This window comes from Mustela nigripes, chromosome 6 (genome assembly GCF_022355385.1).
Source record: "Mustela nigripes isolate SB6536 chromosome 6, MUSNIG.SB6536, whole genome shotgun sequence".
Taxonomy (NCBI): domain Eukaryota; kingdom Metazoa; phylum Chordata; class Mammalia; order Carnivora; family Mustelidae; genus Mustela; species Mustela nigripes.
The window spans coordinates 17,715,375-17,728,969 of NC_081562.1; the positions used below are offsets into that span (position 1 = coordinate 17,715,375).

At 47.0% G+C, this 13,595-nt stretch overlaps 1 protein-coding gene across 1 annotated transcript in view; it reads left to right on the forward strand.

Moving 5' to 3' along the window:
* LOC132020241 (putative tetratricopeptide repeat protein 41) overlaps positions 1 to 13,595 on the forward strand; it is a 71,091-nt gene that overhangs the window by 53,500 nt on the left and 3,996 nt on the right. Inside the window, exon 13 of the mRNA XM_059404447.1 lies at positions 2,139 to 2,272. Coding sequence (XP_059260430.1) covers positions 2,139 to 2,272 — 134 coding nt within the window. The remainder of the gene's footprint in view (positions 1 to 2,138; positions 2,273 to 13,595) is intronic.

Genomic DNA, 13,595 nt, shown 5'->3' on the forward strand with positions numbered 1-13,595 from the left:
TCCTCGTGAAAGAAAAATCTAAGCATGAAACATACTGTCTGAGTCATTTCTGCTTCCCCCGGCTGCCCCATCGCAAATCCAGAGCTCGTGGGGTGTGAATCATAGACCTTTGATATCTCTTGTCCATTCCACAGGGATGGCCTCTGTGGCGGCCCACCTGACCATACCTGGGTGCCTTTGGCCCAGCCCTCACTGGCAACGGTCAGCCTTCTGAAACAATGGAAGGCCTTTCATCTTGTTGAAGGTTGCCTTTAGGCAACCACATCTTTCTTAACACCAGTTAAGACCAGGAGAGATTTTGCTGTGCAGCTCGACTCACCTCTCACACGGGGGTAGAGCCTTTGCCCTGGTGGCCAGGGCCCTTGTGACAGCTGTCATGCGCTACAGAAATGAGGGGCACCTGGATGGCTCAGTGGGTTAAACCTCTGCCTTTGGCTCAGGTCATGATCTCAGGGTCCTGGGATCGAGCCCCGCATCGGGCTCTCTGCTCAGTGGGGGGCCTGCTTCCTCCTTTCTCTCTCTCTCTCTCTCTGCCTGCCTCTCCACCTACTTGAGATTGAAATAAATAATATCTAAAAAAAAAAAAGAAATGATCCATGGGATCCTGAGAGGCTTGTGGCGTGGGGCTGGGTAGGGCTGGGTAAGTGAGGTTAAGTTAAAAAGAAAAGGACAGAGAGGAATAAACAAACTGTCTTAGGAGGAACAGTAGTTATGTTTTCAGTAAAGTAAATGCTGTCTACTCCTTCTTGACTTTGTACCCATTCATTAGCCTCCTCTTCAAGGTCAAGTTTCTTCCTCCCTTCCCATTTACTGTCATTTAACTTCTGCCTCGACCCAGCTCCATTTTACTCTACTCCAGCCAACGTCATCAGGAACATGTTCAATGTGTCCCTTTGCACATTTTTGATCTTGTTGGCCTTCTCCTGCTGAAGTGTTGATGATGTCAATGACTCCCTTCCCCAAAAAACCCTCTGCTGGTTCCTGAGATGCCTTCTCTCCTGGCTCTGTTTTCTGATGATCCCTGCTCAGTTTCTTTTGTGGGTTTCCTATCTCTCTCTTTTCCTCTCTCCCTCCCTCTCTGAGTGTTGTCCCAGTGGTGTTGCTGTTTTGGGTTCAGTTCACAGAGGCTGTGCTTGGATGCAGGAGTCTTAGCATCTCAACCTCACCTGTGCCTAGGGCTTTAGCCATGAGGCGCTGGCTTCTCTTCTCCATGTTCTTCTCAGTCTTCTATCATCTATTGGATGCCTCCATTGTGTATTCCAAATTATTTGGGCATTTCTGAGTCCGCATTCTCAAGACTGAACACATTCCCTCCCCCCACCCACCCTGATGAAATGCATTCTTCTCCTGTTTCACCCAGTGTGGACACCACGGCATCGTCTTAATTATATTTATGATCAGTCACTATGCGGAAGACATTACATGCATTTTTCTCTTCAAATCGAATCTTCAAAACAATTTGTTATTTTATTTATTTGTTTGAGAGAGAGAGAGAGAGAGAGCGAGAGAGAGCGAGAGAGCACAACAGGGGCAGAAAGCTGAGGTTCAGGAGGTTAGAAGGCTTGCCCAGCTTTGAAGCAGTAGAATGTGGATCAACACCCAGGGCATCTGACCACAGGGTGTCTGTGCCTCACTAGCCACCCTCAGGCCTGTCGGACTTGAGAGCTCAAGCTCCTGACCACGTCACTCTACTGCGACCACAGCGATCACCCACTGCTCCCAGTACTGGGGCCACAACGTTCAGGGGGCGCCCAGCCTCCGCAGGTCTGTCTCCTCCAGGCCCACAGCATCTGCTCAGACCCTCGTGCTGGACTAAGTGGACTAAGTGACCTCCCTGCCTCTAGCCTTCCCCTGCACACTTCCAGCCAGGCGAGTTTATCAAAGTGCACATTGGATCACATCATTCTCTTAATGAAATCTCAGTGTTAAAGACCAAAAACCCTTAGATCCGCACACAGTGCCCTTCGTGAGTGTCTGGTCCTCTGTTTCACTCTCCAGCCTCTGCTCCAACCTTGGGAAGTTCTCTGTGGGCAAGGATTAGTCTTCCTCATCCTTGAGCCCCAGCCCTGAAGGTTTGTTGAATGAATGAATGCAGTGCTTCTTTGATGCAACACTTGAATTAAATGTCTCTTTTCTAGATTCCAAAGGAAGCAAGCAATTGAATATTATAAACAAGTGATACAAATAAAGGAAAACGCAGGGACTTTTGCCACCTCCTCACTCGTCAGGAAGCAGCTGAGCGTCAGCCTCAGTGACACCTTGTGTAAATTAGGTAATTGTCAGTGTGTTTCTATTAGAAGCCGGGGACTTTTCCCTCTGACCTGCATGCTTTGCTTATTTTTAAAATGTCTTCACTTCTGAAGCAGGAAAGTCCTGTTCCACAGACTTTCAAATTTTTAGGCTCCTTGTGTACCTTCCCTCATTAGGAACGTATCTTAGTCTGCTTGGGCTGCTAGAACAGGATGCCATGGACTGGCAGGCCTGAGCAACTGAGGTGTATTTCTTCAAGCTCCAGAGGCCGGGAAGTCTAAGGTCAAGGCGTTGGTAGACACGGTGTCTGGTGCAAGTCTACTTCCTGGTCCACAGACAGCTCTTTTCTCGCTGTGTCCTCACATGGTGGAAGGAAGGGTACCTCTTTTATGAGGGCGCTAATCCCATTCATGAGGGGTTCACCCACATGACCTGATCACCTTTCAAAGGCCTCATCTCCAAATACCATCATTTGGGGGTTAGGACTTCAACATAAGAATTTTTTGGGGGGGCGCAAATAGTCTGTAATAGAAAGAGATCTTGTTGTTATTGTTGTTGTTGTTTTAAGATTTTTTTTTTTTTTTTTTGAGAGAGAGAGGCAGAGAGAGCACAACAGGGGGAGGGGCAGAGGGAGAAGCAGGCTTCCGTCTGTGTGGGGCACCTGAGGCAGGGCTCCATCCCAGGACCCTGAGATCATGACCTGAGCCAAAGGCAGACGCTTGACTGTCTGAGCCACTCAAGCGCCCCAGAAAGAGATCTTCTAGAAGTCTTTCCATCCCATAGTCACTCACGTGATGGGGCACCATGCCCAGCCACTCCTGTCAGGGTAGGTTCCCTTCCTCCTTCCGATTCTGTTTTAAGTCACTGTTTGTATAGGAATCGCCCGTTCATGCTTAATCCTGTGACACTAAAGTAACAGGTGGCTGAAAATCACAAGTGGTTCTTCGCATGGGCCCACCTTTGATTTTACAAATAGAACGTAAGACTCAGTGCCTCAGACCTGGCCCAGAGATTTGAAGGCAATTTCTGATTAAAGATAAAAATCAAGGGGTGCCGGGACGGCTCAGTTGTTAGGCATCTGCTTTGGCTCAGGTCATGATCCCAGGGTCCTGGGATCGAGCCCCTCGTCGGGCTCCCTGTTCAGCGGGGGGACCTGCTTCTCTCTCACTCACTCCCCCTGCTTGTGTTCCCTCTCTTGTTGTGTCTCTCTCTGTCACATACATAAATAAAATCTTAAAAAAAGAAAAAGATAAAAATTAAAAACTTGAAATGACAGTTAAAAATGGAATTGAAAATGTGGTCTTAAACCTGAGGAGGAGGGGAGGGGTGGGTGTACTCACTCTTCTTGTTACTTGTTGTTTCTGGTGTTTCTCTTTTGCTTCTCTTCACAGAGGTTCTGATTCTTTCTTTGGGTTTCTTCCACCAGTGTCCTTATTGCTTGTGGCTTGTAGTGCGTGCTGCCTTTCTTCTTCACTGGCACTACAGTTACTGGACCCTAAAATCAGTTTCGTGTGTCTGAGGCCCAGTTAGCTAATCTGTGAGCCACCGCGTCAGAAGCAGAGAAAGTTTTATTACCAGAAGGGCAGACGGATGGGCAGTCAGGGGATGGGTCTCGAACCTGCCTTGTCTTGGTTGAGCACAGCGACAGCTTATGTGGGGCTAATAAAATATGTGGGGGTGAGAGTGGGAACCGGATGGGCCTTGAAACCTCACAAGGAGAGGCTCAAAACCTCTGGGACATTGCGCTCTGGGGACATCTGGGCTCCATGCAATGGTCTCAGAGCGTTACTTGTTGGCTTTGTGTCTGTAGGTTATCATGTCGCCTCCCTCCTTGGTTCCTGTTGTAGGCACTGGGACAAAGAAAACAGGGACAAGGTTAATGATTCTTGCAAGGCTGTGGAGGAATGTGCTGACGTGTAGCCCGCAGGTTACAGGGGAGGAAGGGCCTAGTGACAGTTCCCATAGATGAAGAAACACAGGCCCTGGTGAGGTTAGGGGTTACCTATGAAGGGCGGTCTGCCCGGCTGACTGTTGATGAGCTCCCCAGAGGCCTCCTGAGAGAGGGTCCTTCTCCCCAGGCTCTGCTGTAGCCAGGGACCACAGTGGCTGGGCCCTAGCCTTCCCTGCCTCACCACTTATTGGGCCCAGGACCCCATTAGCTTGCTCTGCAAATAGGGGCACATGGTGAGTTCTGTCCTTTACCTGGAGTGCCACTGCCAAAGTTGGGAACCGAGGAGATTGGAGAGTTGAGTTGGGGGCTGCAGATAATTCCCAGACAGCAGGCTGGAGGCTGGCCACAGCTGGAGGGAGGGAGGAAGGGGGTGGGGTAGGGGGTGATCAGAGCTGTGAGTCCAATGGGGCAGGGATGGTGAGGGGTTGTGCCTCCAGTGAGCGAGTTCCCTGTGTGCCTGGTAGAGATGTCTCAGCTTTATTTCTTCTACTACGTTAGACCAGAAGTCTCAAGTGCCACGACTAGAAAAATTCTGGAGTACTGTCAGGGATCATGAAATCTCATTGCCACAAGCCGTGGCCAACTTCCACCTAAACAGGTTTTCAGCCCATGCGATACTATCCCTCAGGACGGAAGTCTGGAGAAACCTCGATTGTCAAGATTGGGGGAGGAGAGGAGGCGGGGGAGAGGAGGGGGCAGGGAGCATTAGTGCCATTTAGTGGGTGGAGGCCATAGGCTAAACACCCTATGGGGCTCAGGACAGCCCCTCAACAGCAAAAAATTATCCAGGCCAAATGTCAAAGTGTCAAGATTGAGAAACCCTGAGTTAATCAACCACTTTCTCCAGCGTGCATGTTTGTTGTCCATTTTACCATAAAACACGATTGCTTTCAGCCTAGTCATTTCCCAAGGAGGAAGAGGCTTAAATACTTGATACCTGCAGGGAAAGATTATTTTCAGTCCATAGATTTAGGAGTGTGCGTGTGCGTGCGAGTGTGTGTGTGTGTGTGTGTGTGTGTGCGCGCAGTATTTTCTCAGTAAGCGTTTTCAGGCTGAATACATGAAGGATTTTGTTTACAACCAGAAAATACAGATGCAGATCTATGCAAAAGCAACTGTACACCTAATATGGTTGCTTTGTATGAATAATTTGTTCCCGGTGGTGGAGTCTGGACTATGACGGAGGTGTAACATATTCATTACTCTCAGATAACAAGTTTATTGTCACGTACATCACACTTACGCATGGGAGTGCTCAGCAATGCCACAACTCCAAGGGGGTGGTTAGGGCTTGGGGTCTGTGCACCTGACTTGGCAGGGGAAAGGGAAGGGGGAAAGGACAAGGACATTTAATAGAAAAGCAAATTATTTTTTGGAAAGATGAATGAACCTTAGGAGAATGAATGAGGTGTCATTTGTAACGAAGTCTGTCTAGGTGTGGTGCCAGCTTCTTGTGTCCCAGCAGAGAAGATGTGAGTTGCCCTGGGGAGGGAATTTATAATGCTTGAGGCCTTTTGGGGGACTCTGCTTTTAGGCACATGCAGGATTTTAAGAACTCGAAAGCCTTCCGCTCAAAGTAATCCTCCGGTCATTGGGAATGTGGCATGCTTTGGGGCAGCCTTTCCGGACCTCCTTTGCCTACCTTCAATGGAGAGTGTCTTTCTGAATGGAATGTGTTTGTGTGGACTCCATCAAATAAGAAGTAAGCCACTGGCTCCTCACCATGCACCTTTGTAAACCAAGTCTTAGGCCCACTGTAGTAAAAGTGTTACCAAACGTGGGTCATCAGAGCACTCCTTCGACGCTATGTAGTTTTGCATCAAGGAAAACAAGAGGCACAGTATCCTGACCACTGCCAGTTATATATTCAGTGAACATGTATTTTAATCCTTTATAACCTGTAATGCATAATGCAATTGTAAGCATGTTTTATCTTACCCAACTAGTTTGTAGATCTGGGGTGGTTTGGGAGAATTACGTGCCCTCTAAAGAAAAACAAGCCCCCTACTGTCCCCCATCCCCTCGGAAGCACTCTGCTTGAAGTTGCGCACGCCAATGAGCAGGTACAAGAAGTTGCTAACACAAGTCACTGCTTGCATCTGCCCATTGTGACTTTGGATCGGAGGCCCATGTATGAAACTATTGGTTCCTTTTGTCTCTAGCTTGTCTTGCGGGGCCATTTCCTAGGGTGCTCTGCAGTGGGCTACCTACCACTTTGAAGTTGTCCCTTAGGTCCTTCAACATAAATTTTATGAATGCCATATGGCCTGTATTTCCATTTAGATCATCCTACACATACCTTCTAAATTTGGGAACAATCTGTCTTGGTCTTTTCTGGTTGCAGTCACAGACAAACAGGTGGAAATAAGGTTCCCTGTGCCTGGAGGACTGTCCTAAGTGTAGCCGGGATATGAAAACAAAAGACAACTTTTGCCTTTCATTAACCACTTTCTTTGTTAGGAGGCAAAACAAGCCTACCATAGAAGCTGTAACATGTGGAAGGTTTAGCCCATGGCCCGAGTGGAGGAGACTGGACTGGGTTTGAGTTCTCGTGTGGCTACAATCTGGCATGGGATCCCAGCAAGTCACATCCTCTTGGACCCAAGTCCATCTCTGGCCCTCTTTGTAAAATAAGGGTGTTGAGTGCTTTGAGGTCCTCTGCAGAGTTGATAGTCCACACTTAAGTGCAAAGGAAGACAGTGATCAGTAGCAGGAGGTTTTTCAGGGAAAACCTCTTGCGAGGAACCCTTAAGGAAGTCAAGGGTGTGAACTGGCAGAGAAGGGCGTGGTTCTAGGGAGACCAGCATGGACAAAGGTAGGAATAAAGAGAGATGCGGAGGGGGTCACGGGGGCTGTCATGAGGGGCTATGGGAAAGGGTAGGACAGGAGGTGAAGAAGCAGGCGAGCAGGCAATGGTGGCAGCAGTGTACTGGTCTGGAGGCAGACCTGCGTGTGGGCAAGTGGAGATTAAAGTCTGAAGAAGCCTGGGCCGGGGGGGTCCGTGATGCTCCTGTGGGCTTATTCTCTTCCGGAGATTGTTTTGGAAATTATTCACGGTTAGTTAGAGCTCTTTAAGGCTGTCTCCAGTCTGTCTCCCTGTTCAGAGTGAAACGAATTTCCTGTCCATTATTGGGGAGGAAGAATTCCTGACCCTTCAGAGGTCCTCACAGCTGGACTAAGAAACAAGTCGACACGAGACAGATTAACAGGAGAACATCAGATTCAATAGCGCACATTTGGGGAATACACACAGACATAGAAATTCTAAAGACAGGCAGAATGAGGGATATATGTCAGCCTGAACTAAGGAGAACGGAGTCTTCAGTGGAAAGGGACACAGTTTATGGGGACAGTGAAGAACAGGGGTCGGTTATTGGGTATTTGCCCTGCTGTACCAACGGGTCACTCAGATAAAACTTATTTCTGCTAACAACCCTTATTCTGGGTAAGCCCCCCGTTTTTTTATTTGAGAGAGAGAGCAAGAGAATGCGCACAAGCAAGGGGAGCAGCAGAGGGAGAGTTACTGAGGGGAAACATCAGGGGTAAGAAATTCTGGGTCAATAAACCTAATGGTGTTCTTGCTGAAGGCAGGCGTTACCTGGGGTGTGATGGGGAATGAGGAACCCGATGTCCAGGGTGATCAGAGTTGAGGATGTTAAACGGACTTAGCAGGATTCTTGCTAAAACTGGACAATGAAGAGATGGACATGGAAACCCAAAGTGAGACCTGGTTGAAAAAGAGCCCGAGTGGAGTTTAGTCGATTGTAGATTCTTAGGTGACAATGTGTGTTTTAGTTCCTGGGGATATAGCAGTGAGCGGGACAGAGAGAGACCAGCACTGCCATTACTGGCTCACACTGAGGCAGAGAGCTGTCAGATGACTAGAGACACAACCGCGTAGCTGCGTAGTTCTATGGAGATGGTAGTTAGGCAGCTGGGTACACAGGAGCTTCTATAACCGTGGAAAATGCTCTCCTGGCAAAATCCAACCACTAACGGGATGTGGATCTGTTGGGGGGAGGGGATGCCCTGGGGAGGTTTGTCTGGAAGTGATGGGGATACTGACTCAGAAGGGTGAGAAATCATCTTGCTAAGTAAAGAGGGGTAGGGTGGCGAGAGTCATCCAGGCAGCGGGAACAGAAATTGCAAAGTTGGAAGGAGCTAGAAAGGCCAAGGTGGCCAGAATGCAGAGACCAATGTTGGGGAGAGGGTGCCCGAGGAGAATGTCAGAGAGGTACTGGGTGGAACACATTCCCCCAGGCCTGGTCAAGGATTTGGGGTGTCACCATAAGAGTAGTTGCAAACCAGTGTGAGGTTTTTTTGCCAAACAGAGGGATTGGGGGGGACCTGGGGTCATTCCTTTAATGTAGCCATCACGAGAGGTTTCTAATACAATATGCCATGCCAGAGACATGAAGAAGCTCAAAGGATCCTTTTTTTTTTTTTTTTTTTTTGTGGCAGTGGGACAGAAAGAGAGAGAATCTTTTTTTTTTTTTTAAATATTTTATTTATTTACTTGACAGACAGAGATCACAAGTAGGCAGAGAAGCAGGCAGAGAGAGAGAGGGGGAAGCAGGCTCCCCGCTGAAGAGAGAGCCTGATATGGGGCTCGATCCCAGGACCCTGGGATCATGGCCTGAGCCGAAGGCAGAGGCTTAACCCACTGAGCCACCCAGGTGCCCTGAGAAAGAGAGAGAATCTTAAGCAGACTCCATGACCAGCTCGGAGCCCAGTGTGGGGCTCCATCTCACGACCCTGAGATCATGACCTGAGCTGAAATCAAGGGTCTGACGCTTGACTGACTGAGCCACCCAGGCACCCCCAAAGGATCCTTTTTTGACACTGAGTTTCTGTTTCTTTCCAGTGTGAGTATTTTGACCTCTCAAACAGACTATGAACTCCCAGGATCAGGGGCCTTGTCAAAGCAGGAGAAAGAGTGCTAGCCGCAGGACAGGGCTCTGCCAGGGCAGAAAGGGCGAGGAAGTACATCAACAGGTTCTTTCTAGGTATTTACACAATTCACTGACCATCCAAAAGAAGCAGGAACTAGGCTCCAGGCTAACAACTTTGAAAGAAATGACCCAAATTGCATTTTAACCTATTGGAAACAATTGTCATCAATAGACTTTCCATATTTTGGTTTGGATTATAGATTAACGCTGATAAATTGCTAGCTTGGCACCTTCTTAGTCTTTTATTTTATTTGATCAACATACAAAATGCACAATAATCTTGCAAACTGAAAGATAGTGGGCTCCCAGCAAGGATAATTCAGATTTTAATTATAGCATTTTTATGCATGAGATTATAGTAAACACATATTAAGTGATAGATTTGTGAGGGGCAATAAATTCTATATTTTGTTTCCTCTTCTGATTATGGTTTTGTGAGGCACTTATTCAAAACTGAAATCTTTCCATGGAATATGTCCTTTGCAGCTTGTCTCTCCTTATTTCAATCCAGTTTCAAGACAAATCTTAACCTACTAAAATGGTTAATTCTGGAGATTTGAATACTACTCCTGGTGATGAAAAGAGGATTTTTGTGATTTGTGTTCCACATTACTTCTGACACAGAGCCATCCTCCTGTTCTCTTTTTCTGATGAGTGCTTTAAATCCGCCTTTTGAGAACCGATTTCAGTGGGAATGTGGCTTTTCATATTCCATTACGTCAAGCTGAGTGTTCTGTGCCGAATTGTTTATTTCGGAAGAAGTATGGTTAGATGAACTTTATGTTACTTCCCTCTCCCTGGGATTCTTTTAAAAAAGAAATGCCAACCATCTCAGTCAAATTTAGAAGGGAGAAATTAAACAAAAGCTCTAGTGGGTGACTTTCAGTAGGGTGAGTCAGTCCTCTCTCCTCATATGAGCATTTTTTTAAATGCTCAGCTCAACCATGGTCTTCTTCTCTACAGCAGTAGGTCCCCTACTCCAAAGGGTCAAGCAAGTGATACAGACAGACTGCCTTTTATTTTAACTTACACGTATAAATGTAATTATTTCCCCAAACTTTTAAATTTAGATACAAGACCTCCCCTTCCTTCCTTCCTTCCTTCCTTCCTTCCTTCCTTCCTTCCTTCCTTCCTTCCTTCCTTTGTTTCTTTCTTTCTTTCAATAATTAGGTCCTCTGATTGAAATGAGATGTCATCCTTCTCAAAATGCATCACCCACAATTTCCAGTTTTGGCTTCTGTAGGGTGAGACTTTAGACAATAGTGATGCAATCTGTGCCCGATCCTTCTAGACGGTTCCCTCTTTCTTCCCTCAACCTTTCACTATTGCCTTGTGCTGGAATTTGAAAGAATTTCAGAGCATTCAGCCTATTTTTCATAGAAAACAACTCTCCTTCATTTCACACTAAATATCTCATCAGTTTGTACTGTACTTAATTTAGTTACCAAGGTGAGACTAACAATCCAGTTGACTCTTGGTCACACTAGAACCCAGCAGCAAGGAACAGAAGTCTGCGGGCACAGCAGAGATGAGCCTCCTGGCTGCAGGCTCTGAGTGTGCCCTGGGCACCAGCCTGTCTTATTTTGCAGAGAAAATAGAGGGCCCTGGTTAATCCGGCAGACTCACGCATGTCTGTTAACAGGGTTTCTTTTCTACTTCTTCTGTAGATTTCATCTTATTTATTTATTTATTTATTTTTAAGGATTTTATTTATTAGAGAGAGAGAATATGAGCAGGGGGAGAATCAGAGGGAGAAGGAGAAGCAGACTCCCTGCTGAGCCTGGAACCTGACCCGGGGCTTGATCCCTGGACCGTGAGATCATGACCTGAGTCGAAGGCAGGTGTTTAACCGACTGAGCCACCCAGGTGCCCCAGGTTTCACCATTTTTTTCAAAACGATTTTACTCATTTATTTGACAGACAGAGATCACAAGTAGGCAGAGAGGCACGTAGAGAGGGAGGGGAAAGTAGGCTCCCCGCTGAGCAGAGAGCCCGATGCGGGGCTTGATCCCAGGACCCTGAGGTCATGACCTGAACTGAAGGCAGAGGCATTAACCCACTGAGCCACCCAGGCGCCCCGGTTTCACCATTTTTAATGGGTTATAAGTTTATAAGTATTTTTGGTTGCAGGAGAATGTCTAATAGCCCTCATAAGCTTAGAACACTTTTTTTTTTTTTGGAGAGAGAGCATGCAAGCTGGGGTGAATGGGGAGGGGCAGAGGGAGAGAGAGACCCTCAAGTAGGCTCCACACTAGTGTGTAGCCTGCCACGGAGCTCAATATCATGACCCTGAGATCATGACCTGAGCTGAAATCAGGAGTCAGACACCGAACCAACTGAGCCACTCAGGTGGCCCTCTGAGAACACTTTTTAACCTGGAAAGGACTCTAGAGATGACTCAGCTAATTTTAAAGCTGAGAAAATAGCAGATAGGTTATATACTTACCCTGGAACTACTGATCAGAGAATCCTGTTGATTAGATAATAACATCATAGGATCAGAAAGACCTAGTGGTATTCTAAACCCTTGCAGCTAGTAAGTAGTAGACTGAGGACTTGGAACCCAGTCTCTGACCCTCAATCCCATACTCTTTGTATCATTTGTGGGCCCTAGGAATTTGTACCCTTGTTGGGAAGATAAGCACATAAAAATAACTGACATCAGTGAGATGTGTGTTATGACAGATGTTGGTAGAGGGTATGGGGAGGCACATAAAAGAAGGAACAAGTAAGACTTTCCAGAAAAGGTGACTTGGCTGTGAGTCCTGACAGATGTTTGTCTGGTAAAGAAGGTGAGGAAAGCATTTCATTCAAGAAGAATCCACATGAACAAAGAAAGCTTCTGGGCATGGAGAATCCTGTCTACTATATTAAAGGGTTTGTCGGGGGAGCTGCTGTCGAATTTCCAGCACAAAGCATCCTGAATAGATTTATATTTTAGATATAATATTCTTATGCCTGAATGGAGGGTAGGACTGGTGAGAGGGAACTGGAAAGTCTTTTGGGTTAGACAAGGACTTTAGAAATGAGGAGAAAGAATGTATTTGAGATTTAGGAAGTAAATCCGACTGGGCTCTGTGTTTGATTGAATGTGGGAGGTGAGGAAAAGAGTAAGGTATCCCCCAGTTTATGACTCTACCGTAGGTCATTGCATCTTGGTAGATGAGGTTGTTGCCATTCCAGGATAGGAAGCACAGGTCAAGAGTTAGGGTGGGAGCCATGATGAGTTCATTTAGGGCATGTTGAGTTTGAATCTCATCTATGTGGATACATTCAGTAGGGACTAGGGCTCCTGAGTCTGGTGCTTAGGAGCTGGAAGAATGAGCTGGAGAAACAGATTTTGGAGTCCCTAGCATATGCTTGATGGCTCAACCTGGTTGAATGGTTGAAAGAGCTAAGAAGAATATAAGAGAAGAAGATGGCAGGAGATAGAACTTGGAAGAATGCTAGTACTAAAAGGGTGGGCAGAGTGAAGAGTTGTACCAAAGATGAGGATGGGTTCTAGAGGTAGGCTGAGAATTAGTAATGTCATGGAAGCTGAGAAAGGAGAGGTCTGGCAACTGACCACCAGGTTGAGAGCAGACCATTGCAACACAGAGGTCACAGAGAGCCTTCGGTTTTGGTGGAGTGGTAGGGACAAAATCCCATGAAGGAGAGAACAATGACTTTGTTCCCTCTACCCCAAGGTGGGTTGTGCATAGGCCTTCGAATTGGTGGAGTGAACTCATGCAGCACTGAGGCAGACCATGAAAGGTTGCCGCTTGCCATCTGCATCTGGGTCCCTGTGAGCAGACTAGTCAGTGGTCTCGGTGAAAAGGGGTGGGGCGTATGACCCCTCCACCACCAAACGCATATCTACCCTCTTTTATTATTTCCTTCTGGGCAAAAACTGAAGGCCCATGGAGATAGCCAACTGCAGCTTTCTACTTTATTTGAGACAATGATGGCTTTCTCCCTCCCCAATATGTTTGTAGACATTTATTGAAATAATGTGCAAACAGCTTAATTCTCAACCTGAAGGACTTCTCACAAAGAAACTTTAGACATAGCATAGCAAACATAGACATAGCAAACAAAGAAAGACTTTCAACAAAGAACTTCTAGATATTACATAATCCTCCTTCCTCATTACACATTTACAGCACATCTTCTGGGTGGAAAATAGAGATGGTGATTGGCTCCACTTCCTAGCCCATTCTCTCCCCACACAGCAGGGCAGTGGTGGGGGATTGGGGGTGGGGTTCACTGTTGGGCAGGGTCCACAGAGCCATTCAGGGAGACTTCCTGAGGACCTCCACCAACACCTGAGATCTTCCTTGCTACCCGTTGATGACCACCTGCAGTGCAAATCTGGGCTGGGGAGAAAGTAAACACAGGCCTGGCATTGCGAAATCCCACCTATGAGGTAACCGCACATAGTAGAGGAAACACGCGGAACAAGC